Raw genomic sequence first — 12811 nt, 5'->3', positions numbered from 1 at the left:
CCTGGTACCTGCCGCACATGCTTATACTTGTGTTTCGCTAGGGAAACTAGGATCTGGGATAGTATAAAAATATGAAATATTATACTCTTCTAGAAACACTATGATGCTGTCATTAATATGACAACAAAATAAGTGTGTGGTCCTTAGATTCTTATCAAATTTACTGTAAATGATAACATTGGTAACATCATTCATATATCATTTAAAGACTAAATAGTACAGTACAACTCTAAAACAGTACATGTGTTTCTCTATTTGAAGGCTCGTTTACAAATGTCAAAAGTCTTCAGAGCTGAGAGGATTCCATGAAGAAACTAGATAACCTACAGCCAAGCAATACAAAATATTGTGGATGTATTTTTAGATTATGAACTTTGTATTTTATATATGTATGACTGTACAGCTATTCATAAATATATATAATATGTTTGTGTGTGTTTTTTTACAGTGCTAACTTTTTTTTACTTCTTGTTACATGTATAATAAAATATTTTATTTGCTTACTTCTATTGTACTTGATTGCACTTCCCTGCCGTACTGCTGTTGATTATACGTTCTAAATTTACTGCTCTGAAGTGTCTGTTTACGATGAGATTAAGGCCAAAGATGGTAAATTCTGGCAAAATAATTTTTTATATTATTTTACTACTGCCTCTCAGGAAAATGAGGTCACAAATGATTTAAGGCCGCACCAAACTGTACACAGAAAAGCAGCCTGAGGAGAAAGGGGTGATCCCAACATACCCTGAATAGGAACTTTTGAACATTAATATATCTGTGCCACTTAAATGGATATTAACTCCAAAGTTCTAGAGCAGTGATGGAAAACCTTTGGCACTCTAGCTGTTGAACTACACATCCCAGCATGCCCTGCTACAGTTTTGCTATTTGGCCATGCTAAAACTGTCGAAGGGGATGCTGGGATGTGTAGTTCAACAACAGCTGGAGTGCCAAAGGATCCCCATCATTGTTCTAGAGTGATGCAATTGTAATATGGGATTTGTGACTAGACAGTACCTTAATTACCATATAGGAGATCCAGGTTTTGGGCGTTTTGATCAGAGATGTGCCGAAAATGTAGACTTTTTACTCCAGAGTTTTGGCTATAAAAATGATTAGAATAATGCAAAGAAGATCTTTCAAACATATTCTTTGTATTTTTCATATACTTTATACAGTAAAAACTCTGGCACAAATGTTAGAATGACAGGAAAGGCTCTGCCTCACCCCACCGCACGTCACATAGATAGATAGATAGATAGATAGATAGATAGATAGATAGATATCATACACACTATATAAGTAGGAAGCAGCATGCAGGATGAACACATATTACAGGATTAAGCACGTGAAACATGTTATGATGCCTTGATAAAGATTCCTTAAAGGAATCGAAACGTCACGTCGGCTACCCTGTATGCATTAACAAATTAAAACTAAAACTCAGCATCAAATACAAACCTGGAGAGTGACTTTTTTCTATTGTAAGGTAGACCTTTCTCTATAATTAGACTGACCACCTGGAAGTGGCCACTCTGAAGTGCACCCCAGTGGATGACTCCTTAAAGATGTGAGTGCCGGACCAAATAGATAGATAGAGATATATATACGTGCGGTTCAGTTGGCACTCATGTATGGAAAATGTGGCTGGGGTGCCCTCCTTAAATACATATAAAATGTGAATGACTTGTAGGTGTGAGAGGCAACTCACTGCTCGCACGAAACAAATGCAGGCGGCACTCCACGGTCTTCAGGAATAAAAAGTGTTTATAAGTGATGAGCCAACATCTGAGTCCAACGTTTAAACACTGCGCAGGGTGTTTTTGTCAAGGACAAGTGGTGATAAAGCAAACTGCATAGTCAAAACTTACCTTTAAATACTTTACACATGCACACCAAGTGGACCAGGAGGGCGTGGCGCGCGGGACGTCTCCGGCGGCACTAACTTCCGGCTGCAGAAGATGACATCACTGTTGCCGGACAACCGATCAACAAACCGCCCGGCGCGTCCCGTCTATTCACTGGAATGTAAACAAAGCAGTAAATAAACAGTGATACATTGTGGCAACAAAGTAATAAGAGAAAACAAACTTATTCAATTTCCATGTGTGATAAGATAAAAAAAGTTTGTTAAAAATAGCTGTCAATCAAAACACCGTGGATGCATGATTAAATACTAAGGTAATAGTACTTGTATAAAGACCAATAGAAACCGTGTTATATATTATATCTTATTTCTAAGTGAGGTCTCCTGTTTTTCTCATCATCCATATGATGACAATAACACGAGACCTCACTTAGAAATAATATATAACACGGTTACTATTGGTCTTTATACAAGTACTATTACCTTAGTATTTAATTATTTAAACATGCATCCACAGTGTTTTGATTGACAGCTATTTTTAACACACATTTTTTTTATCTTATCACACATGGAAACTGAATAAGTTTGTTTCCTCTTATTGCCTCACAGTGAGACTCTACTGACCTGACTGTAGCTGAAGCTAGCTCATACTCTTGTTTGAAGAAAACCATACTGAGCAATGTTGGTGTGACTGGTCCCAGTAAAGCCCAGGAGTTTCATGATTGGCGGCTGAATCCATCTAAGCCTCCAAGAGTTCTGCTGGCTAAAATAGCCAGACTGTGTAAAGCGTGACTATAGCCAGAGAAGCATACGGCTCCACGTATAGTAGAGATTTAATAGAGATTTTTGCTTGGACCATGATATACGGGTATTAGACCATGGTGTACAGCCCTGCATGCTGACCCCCAGACATTTTGAGGAGTTTGCAGTAGTAATTGAGAAGTACCTGAACACTGAATAAAGCCAAGCAGGGGAAACAGGCAGTACCTAAGCCCAGAACTTGGGTCCCCATTGTTAGACTAAACAACCCACCTCCAGCCATATGTTTTGAATGCGGTGAGCCCGGGCATGTACGGTGAGACTTCCCAAAGCAGAGTGAGCCGATGGATTGCAGCGCATGGAAAACAGCACAACCTGTAGTCAATCGAAGGCTGGGATATTTGGGCCTTGGTTGACCCTGGCAGTGCACTGACTATCATTTCAGCTACCCTGGTTCCTCTCGGGTCTGACCAGGTGCTTTGTATACATGGAGACATAGAAGAATGCCCACGAGAGCACTTGCTGGTGGTGATTATAGGATGCCCAATAAAAATGGTAGCAACAGTAGCATCCAAGCCTCCTTATCCGCTGATCATGGGTCGGGACTTCCGCTGTTACTGGAGGTGGTTACCTGGCATAACATTGACCGACAGAGGCTGAGCTAACCCAGGGGTCGAGATCTACTGGAGGCCAAGGCTGTATTACTGTAAAGCCCTCTCTTGCCAGTAAGCAGCATGGGGAAGGTGAGAATTGAGACACACTGGTCCCCCATTGGTGAGAGTGTGTCTTTGCAGGACTTTGGGCGAGATCAACAGAATGATGGCAATTTGTTCAATGCTTTTGAAAATGTGGTAATCTCTGCTTTGCCACTTGAAAGTGTACCTTACTTTGTGGTTAAAAATTACTGGTTGTGAATGGGGGATGGAGCTATAGCGGCAACGGAGTAGGCTGCTAGCGCTGCAGGCTCTAAATATTATCCTTACACTATATCCTGTAGCTTAAGTCCTGCCTTAAATGGGCCAGACCGGTGAAAATCTCTGGGCACCTGTGGAGGCATTAAGAAAAAGAGACTGGCTCACCAAGGTGGCATTTCCCACTGAGGTGGCTCGTGGGAGATCCGGTCACATGGCCGCCCTGCCATCTTGTGTAGCGCTGTTTGCCATCCTGAGCCCCAGTATCTCAAGTGGCGGCATCTTCCGCTGCTATCCCGCCCAGTTGCCGCACTATGCTGGTGGGTGGCCTGTGGGGAAAGAGCGTGGTGCTATATCGCTGTGATCCCCAGACTGGCAGCCCATAATCCTTCCGCTGCATGCTGTCTACTGCCTCCTCTGCTACCGGCCGTGTGTGCGGTCTCCCCACTAGGAGGCTGCACTGCTCTAAAGGCTGACTAGAAGTGAGAGATCCCGGGTCCTGGAATGGAATTCCCTGGATTGGAGGGCTAGGTGATCCAACAAGACTGAAAAATGGTGACGGCCAGAAGATCTGTGTACCTTGGGAAGCTCTCAGTGCTGTTAATTTATTCCTCCACTGATGGTAACAGAGATCTGCAATTAAGAAGCCTGCACCTCTTAGTAGATTCTTGGCTCAGTGTACTAATGAGCTGAATAATGTGGAAAGACACACTTCAACAGAACCATATATGAAAAATAAACGTGGCACCTGGGGACAGTTTGGTGAAAACACAACATTATATGTGACTGTGAGCCTTTGATACTGGAGCCTGACAAAGTACTATCACAGACTGTGAGCAATTGTCTCTATTAAGACAAACCAACTGGCATTGAGAGCAGTTTTGTGAAGTGCATACACACTTGCCGATGCCGAGGGGGAAGGGAACGACAGCCATGCTGCAGCTGTCATTAACGAGGACCTTCCTCGTCTGTAAATGTTCAGAAGAGGGAGGGGGCATTAACGATGTGGGAGCATGCATCGTTAACGACATTGAGTGTACACACTGGATGAGATTGTAAAAGATCTCACTCGGATCGGCCCTTCTGAGCGAGATCTTTCACTTTCTCATCTGTTTATGGGGCTTAAGTATTATCACCTTATTGATATGTTTCTGTTTAAATTTGCTGGTACAAAATTCCTACAATGGGCAAGATCAGTAATACAGCTGCCGTGGCTAAACTTGAGAAGTACTGTATGCCAGGTCTTCTAAGACTCCCTTCATAGGTATCTACCAGAGGTGCTACATTAGATACGTACCAAGCTACCATATCGGCCCTTCCATCTCCGTCTGATGTGGCGATACAACAGCTTTAAGACGCTGTTACGTCTTGTAAGTCGAAATTAGGGGTTGAAATCGAAAAGGTTCAATCTGATTTATCTTTGCTGCACCACGATTTACAGAAGGTACAAGAAAGAGTGGGAGAAATGGAAACGCGTATTTCAACCTTGGAAGATTCTTACACCCCCATAAAAACCGAAATTGCTAAACTAACAACACAGATGACTTATATGCAAAATAAAATTTCAGCTATGAAGGTCAGATTGCGCAGGAATAATGTCCGTTTTGTGGGATTTCCAGAAAATGTAGAAGGGACCTCATCTAAGGACTTCCTGGAGCGATGGATGATCTCTATGTATGGTCGGGACGCATTTACTTTCCAGTTTGCGGTGGATCGTGCCCATAGAATTTCTACAAGATCTCCTCCTCCTGGTGTACCTCCTCACACATTTATAGCCACAGTTTTGCACTACCGGGATAGAGACACTATTCTACTTCTGGCACGGGTCAAAGGCCCACCGGCAATTAATGGCACTAACATATTTGTATTTCCCTATTTTGCAGTGGAAGTTCAAAAAGACAGTGATAAATTTGTACCTATTGAAAGATGCCTCCATGTCCTCAACATACAATATGCTATGCTTTATCCATCCAAATTGCGCATACTAGTAAATGAGGAGTCAGTTTTTTGTTACACCAAGGGGAGCAGCTGTGTGGCTGGATCTACACAAGCAGACAAATTGGTCCTGTTTAATAATATTAAGGGATGGCTTGTTATTTACAGTTATATTATGGCTTTAGATTCATACATATATATGCCTGATTATTTATCTTCTGAATTATACAAGAATGTATTTGGTATGATAATAATGCTTATTTGTTTCATATGTGTATGCTGAGGTCTGTCCCCTGAAGAGCTATGGCAATGAGCCTGCAAGAAGTTTAGAGAGACCCTTTGTATTGGTGGCTCTGGGATATAATTGCTCTTACTGAGTTGTATGGGATTCTGGTTGCTAAGTATAACTCAGTTCTAGGAGGGTGTACAGGGAGGAGGTTGGTTACGGGAGGATGGGTGGGAAGGTATATGTAAATTGTTGTCTTCTTTTTTTTTTTTCTTGCTGCACTGGATATATCTACTTACTACTGCATTGGCTATATGTATTGTCTTTAGTTGTGTATTTGTGTGTTTTTTATTTTTTTGCTGCTGCACAGGCCACACCTACTGTGTCTTGTTTATTGCTGTTGTGTGGTTTATCTTCACTGCCCTCTTATTTTCTTTAAACGATGCTTAATCTACTTACATGGAATGTAAGGGGTATTAATGAAACAGGTCGCTGGTTATCAAGATGATTAATATGGTTCAGATATAGTGTGCCTCACTGAGACACATCTAATTGGAGGCAAAACTTTAGCTCTTAAATGGCCATGAGTAAGTTAGGCCTACCATTCAATGCATACATCTGCATCCCGGGGAGTTTCAGTGCTGATTAAAAAGTCAGTCCCGTTTGTGCTAAGGTCAATACAGACGGATCCATATTTTTTTTATCTGCCCATCAATCGTTTTCTCGCATTGATATGATCTTTATATCACATACCTTAATGCCTGCAATTTTTCAGATTGAGTATGACTCCAGAAGTATATTAGACCACTCCCCACTATTTTTTAATTTAGATCTGGGAAGCCCTAAGGCAGGCTTTCCCAACCACGGTCCTCAAGGCACACTAACAGTGCAGGTTTTAGTGATATCCAGGCTTCAGCACAGGTGACTTAATTAGTACCTCAGTTATTTTGATTTAACCATCTGTGCTGCAGCCTGGATATCACTAAAACCTGCACTGTTGGTGTGCCTTGAGGACCGTGGTTGGGAATGCCTGCCCTAAGGGTTTACGGCTATGGAAATTACACTCTTCATGGCTGTCTCAAATTGGGGAGGGCTCGGGGCTGGAAAAACTTTGGGAGGAATTTTTTTTATAACAATATTAATACTACTGTAATGTCAAATGAATGGGACGCATTTAAGGTCTTTCTACAGGGCTCTTTAATTCGACTAGTACCAGAATTGAAAAGGTTCTATAGACAAAAAGTGAGTGACCTGGAATCTAGCTGCATAAATTTGGAAACACAATATATTCGGTCTAATGTAGACTCAGACCAAATTAAGTGGCTGGCAGGCCAAGAAGAATGGAATTCCCATCTCTCTGATATGGCTAGTCATAGACTGCTGTTTAGACGGGGGCTTACTTTCGGAGCCAGGGTCCGGGGCTTGCCCGTCCGGCTGCTCGCAATTTTGCACGGTCATGGTGAGGAGCGGCGGTGATGGTGCAGCTGCTGGAGTGTGGGAGATGGGGGACCTGGTGGGTAAGAGGGCATGCTCCTATGTGTCTGCAGCACTGGGAGCCACCATGTTGGAGACCAAGGTAATTTGTTTCCAATCTGTGGTATGCTCAGTCCATTGGGAGGTGGATTCCTCTTACAAAAGGGGTCAGTCCACTCTTGCATGCTGCCATTGCTTTATGTTACTGCCTTGAGCAGAAGCTCCAGCTCTGAGCTCCCTCAGAATTTTCTGTGGTTTCCCATGATCCAAAGGGTCTTCAGCTCCGCTGTGCAAGCCTGTTTGTCACCTTCCCCTGCACGTTTGCCGGTGGCTTCTCAGTTCCACAGTCCTCAGCTGTCCGTCCTCCGGGCGGCACCCCGAGTGCCCTGCGACCGTATAGGGGCTCCATGGTCATCCACAGTACCTCCTAGCCACATCTATTCAGCATCCATTCCTCAGTCTTTGAAGCAGCAATATCCAATGTTCTTCAGTCACGCCTCCACAGCATTCATTCTTCAACAGTTATACCCAGTGTTCTTCAGTCACGTCTCTGCAACATTCATTTTTCAATCAATAGTTATATCCAGTGTTCTTCAGTTACGTCTCTGCAGCATTCATTCTTCAAAAGTTAAATCCAGTGTTCTTCAGTCATGCCACCACAGCATTCATTCTTCACCAGTAATAGCCAGTGTCCTTCATTCAGACCTCATCAGCATTTAGTCTTCAGCAGCGGTCTTCTAGGTTCTTCAGCCACGTCTATTCAGTGAACATTCTTACAGTTCCTTCCAGAGTATTGTAGCCTAGCCCTTAAATTCTGTTCTTCAGTTACTCATCCTAGAACCTCGAGTTATATGAGAAGGAACTACATCCGGCCCCCCAGTTCCTCCCTGCTTCCACAGCCACTCGTCCAACTAATACCCAGCCTTCAGATTCTCAACTTCAGTTGTGACAAAATGTTTATGCAGGGAGATAGAACGGGCAGTCTTCTAGCCCATCTTTTTCTTTATACCGAGGAACACATCAAGGCTGTCCTGTCACCTAACCTATTCGCTTTAGCTATAGAAACATTGGCATGTACTGAGGACAGACCCTGATATTGTAGGTTTTCAAGTATCCTGGCGAGAAGATAGAGTTGCACAATGGGCCTAATTCAGACCTGATCGCACGCTAGCTTTTTGTGCAGTGCTGCGATCAGGTCAGGAACTGCGCATGCGTATGCACCGCAATGCGCACGTGTGTCGCACGGGTGCAATGCGGATCATTGCTGTGCGATGGGTTTTACGAAGAATCCATTTGCACAGCCGATCACAAGGAGAATGACAGGAAGAAGGCTTTTATGGGTGGCAAATGACCATTTTCAGGGAGTGATTGGAAAAACGCAGGCTGTCCAAGCGTTTACAGGGGGGGTGTCTGATGTCAATTCCGGGCCCGGACAGGCTGAAGTGATCGCAGTGGCTGAGTAAGTTCTGGGCAACTCGGAAACTGCACAAATATTTTTTGTACCGCCCGGCTGCACATGCGATCGCGCACTTGCACTGCTAAAATACACTCCCCTGTAGGTGCGACTATCTGATCGCAGTGCCGCAAAAAATTGCTAGCAAGCGATCAGGTCGGAATTAGACCCTATATGTGGATGATTTACTTTTATTTTTAGCTAACTACTCCACTACTCTCCCAGCAGCTCTCCAAATTATCAATGAGTTTGGGAAATTTTCAGGTCTCATGATTCATTGGGACAAATCACAGGTTATGCCTCTTCGGAGTAGATGTCCCTCTATCCCGCTGGGTAGATCAATTTAAATACCTGGGGATTATGGTATCTAATACCCCATCCGAGTTTATTTCCCTTAATATGGACCCCTTTTTTGTATATTTAAAAGATAGTAAAGGTGTGGACTATTACGGGGAGAGCAAATCTGATTAAGATGGTTTTACAGCCTAAACCAGAGGTTCTCAAACGCAGTACTCAAGGCACCCCAACAGCCCAGGTTTTAAGTATATCCATGCATGGCCACAGGTGACTTAATTAGTACCTTAGTCAATTTGATTTATCCATCTGTGCTGATCCATGGAAATACTGAAAACTTGGACCGTTGGGGTGCCTTGAGGACGGCGTTTGAGAACCTCTGGTCTAAACTTCTATATATTCTTTAGCATTCCCCAATTTTTATTCCTGCTCTTTTGTTCCGCAAACTAGCTAGCATACTTTCTTTCTTGATATGGGTGAACTGTCGTCCTCGTATACAATATGATACTCTAACTTGATCTAAATCTGATGGAGGTTTTGCACTCCCACATTTTCAGATTTACTATTATGCTGCTCAAATTGCTCATATGTGATGGCTTCAAGACTCGTCAGTGGATACACTACATTCTTGTCTTGTTTCTCAATCTTACCCTGGCTTGACCCCTTTGCAGACCTTACTAGGGAGCAATATTATCAAAACTAGTCTTCCACTTTTACAGCAAGCTATTCAAGTCTGGAAAAAGGTGTCCTCCATGACAGGGACTTTAAGGACAGACCCAGATACCTACCTGTGTAGTTTCAAGATTATACCTGAGTTAAGAGCATTGCAGCCAGATCGGTTTTGGATACCCAAGGGGATATTTACTGTTGGGCAACTCTACGATGGTTTAACTCTTTGTTCTTTTGCCCAAATTGGTATGGAGTATCAGCTACCCTCCACTTATTTTTTTAAATACTTACAACTCAGACATGCTCTACTCACCCAATTTTTGGGGACTCCCTTAGTTCTAGTTGTTTCACCATTAAAAACATTTTTATTAGCTCTAGGACCCTGTAAATATCTATCTTTATCATACTCATTTATAATGTCCATATACCATACCAAGGATTTATCTAAGCTTAGACTTCAATGGGAAGGTCATATGGGTCCATTTGATGATGAGACTTGGGCATCTGCCCTAAAATCCCCTGGATTATCTACCATCTTCATTAGATTTCAGCAGGTTCAACTGTTTCTGTTACACCGCACATACTGTACTATACTCCAACACGTTTAGTGAAATTTGGTGGTAGATCCTCAGATGCCTCAAATGTAAAATAGGAGCGGGTGCTTTTTGGCACATCTTATGAGAATGTAGTAGGATCAGTTATTTTTGGGGTCAAATTAAATCTGTTTTCTCTTACTTCCTAGAGGATGCTGGGGACTCCGTAAGGACCATGGGGTATAGACGGGCTCCGCAGGAGACATGGGCACTATAAAGAACTTTAGATGGGTGTGCACTGGCTCCTCCCTCTATGCCCCTCCTCCAGACCTCAGTTAGATCCTGTGCCCAGAGGAGACTGGGTGCATTACAGGGGAGCTCTCCTGAGTTTCTCTGAAAAAGAATTTTGTTAGGTTTTTTATTTTCAGGGAGCACTGCTGGCAACAGGCTCCCTGCATCGTGGGACTGAGGAGAGAGAAGCAGACCTACTTAAATGATAGGCTCTGCTTCTTAGGCTACAGGACACCATTAGCTCCAGAGGGTCGGAACGCAGGTCTCCCCTCGCCGTTCGTCCTGGAGCCGCGCCGCCGTCCTCCTCACAGAGCCGGAAGATAGAAGCTGGGTGAGTATAAGAATAAAGAATTCTTATGGCGTATCCTTTCCCTGCGCAGGACAGGTTACGGTGGGAATCCTCACCCAGGGTGGACAAGGCGTTAACGCGCTTGTCCAAAAAGGTGGCGCTACCATCTCCAGACACGGCAGCCCTCAAGGATCCTGCTGATCGCAGACAGGAAACTACTTTAAAATCAATTTATACACATACGGGTGCTTTGCTCAGACCGGCAATAGCATCGGCTTGGGTTTGTAGCGCTGTAGCAGCTTGGACAGATACCTTGTCAGCTGATATTGATACCCTGGATAGGGATACCATGTTATTGACCTTAGGTCACATTAAAGATGCAGTCTTATATATGAGAGATGCTCAGAGAGACGTTGGTCTGCTAGGTTCGAGAACCAACGCCATGGCAATTTCTGCGAGGCGAGCCCTGTGGACCCGCCAATGGACGGGTGATGCAGACTCAAAGAAGCATATGGAAGTTTTACCTTACAAAGGTGAGGATTTATTTGGGGAAGGTCTCGCGGACCTGGTTTCCACAGCTACTGCGGGTAATCTACTTTTTTACCTTATGTTTCCCCACAGCAAAAGAAAATGCTGCAATATCAGATGCAGTCCTTTCGGTCGCATAAGTCCAGAAGAGGTCGGGGCTCTTCCTTCCTCGCCAGAGGTGAGGGTAGAGGGAAAAGAATGCCTGCTAGGGCTAGTTCCCAGGAGCAGAAGTCCTCCCGGCTTCTACTAAATCCACCGCATGACGCTGGGGCTCCACTGAGGGAGTCCGCGCAGGTGGGGGCACGTCTTCGACTCTTCAGCCACGTCTGGGTTCAGTCAGACGTGGATCCTTGGGTTTTGGAAATTGTATCCCAAGGTTACAAGCTGGAATAATTTACCAGCTTCTTACCCAGAAAGGGAGATAATTTTAGCTGCAATTCAAAAAATGTGTCAACAACAAGTGGTTGTTGAGGTTCCCCTAGTTCAACCCTATTTGTGGTCCCGAAACCGGATGGCTCGGTCAGACCCATTCTAAACTTAAAATCCCTAAACCTGTACTTGAAAAAGTTCAAATTCAAGATGGAATCGCTCCGGGCAGTGATCTCCAGCCTGGAAGGGGGGGATTTTATGGTGTCACTGGACATAAAGGACCCGTACCTTCATGTCCCCATATATCCCCCTCATCAAGCGTACCTGAGATTCGCTGTACAGGACTGTCATTACCAGTTTCAGACGTTGCCGTTTTGGCTTTCCACTGCCCCGAGGATTTTCACCAAGGTAATGGCGGAAATGATGGTGCTCCTGCGCCGGTAGGGAGTCACAATTATCCCGTACTTGGACGATCTCCTGATAAAAGCGAGATCGAGAGATCTGTTGCTGAAAAGCGTGGCGCTCTCCCTGAGAGTGCTGCAGCAACATGGCTGGATTCTGAATCTACCAAAGTCACAGTTGGTTCCAACAACTCGACTATGTTTCTTAGGTATGATTCTGGACACGGAACAAAAGAGGGTGTTTCTCCCAATGGAAAAAGCCCAGGAACTCCAGAACATGGTCAGAGACCTGTTAAAACCGAAAAAAGTGTCAGTCCATCAATGCACTCGAGTACTGGGGAAGATGGTGGCGACCTACAAGGCCATCCCCTTTGGCAGGTTTCATGCAAGGACGTTTCAGTGGGACCTTCTGGACAAGTGGTCCGGGTCCCATCTTCAAATTCATCAGAAAATAACCCTGTCCCCCAGGGCCAGGGTGTCTCTCCTGTGGTGGCTACAGAGTGCTCACCTTCTAGAGGGTCGCAGGTTCGGCATTCAGGACTGGGTTCTGGTGACCACGGACGCGAGCCTCCGAGGTTGGGGAGCAGTCACACAAGGAAAAAACTTTCAGGGACTATGGTCAAGCCAGGAGGCTTGTCTACACATCAACGAACTGGAATTGAGGGACATATACAACGGCCTGCGTCAAGCGGAGAATCTTCTTCGCGACCTACCGGTTCTGATTCAATCAGACAACGTCACAGCCGTGGCTCATGTAAACCGCCAAGGCGGGACAAGGAGCAGAGTGGCAATGGCGGAAGCCACCAGGATTCT

At 44.4% G+C, this 12811-nt stretch overlaps 1 protein-coding gene and 1 long non-coding RNA gene across 12 annotated transcripts in view; one reads left to right on the top strand and one right to left on the bottom strand.

Moving 5' to 3' along the window:
* ZUP1 (zinc finger containing ubiquitin peptidase 1) overlaps positions 1-503 on the top strand; it is a 211880-nt gene extending 211377 nt beyond the window's left edge. For all 5 annotated transcript variants that reach the window (XM_063917196.1, XM_063917197.1, XM_063917193.1 and 2 more), the window contains exon 10: positions 262-503. In XM_063917196.1, the coding sequence (XP_063773266.1) occupies positions 262-309 (48 nt within the window). In that variant the 3' untranslated portion in view covers positions 310-503. The remainder of the gene's footprint in view (positions 1-261) is intronic.
* The window catches only part of LOC134909868 (uncharacterized), an 81921-nt gene that overhangs the window by 34172 nt on the left and 34938 nt on the right, over positions 1-12811 (bottom strand). For 6 of the 7 annotated variants that reach the window (XR_010176050.1, XR_010176051.1, XR_010176053.1 and 3 more), the window contains 2 exons: positions 1872-2021; positions 1018-1103 (listed from right to left, as the gene is read on the bottom strand). This is a non-coding gene — a long non-coding RNA (uncharacterized LOC134909868). The remainder of the gene's footprint in view (positions 1-1017; positions 1104-1871; positions 2022-12811) is intronic. The other variant, XR_010176055.1, reaches the window with a different exon arrangement.

Source organism: Pseudophryne corroboree, chromosome 4 (assembly GCF_028390025.1).
Source record: "Pseudophryne corroboree isolate aPseCor3 chromosome 4, aPseCor3.hap2, whole genome shotgun sequence".
Classification (NCBI taxonomy): Eukaryota; Metazoa; Chordata; class Amphibia; order Anura; family Myobatrachidae; genus Pseudophryne; species Pseudophryne corroboree.
The sequence above is the reverse complement of the archived record's forward strand: the minus strand, read 5'-3'. Positions and strand labels throughout refer to the sequence as shown.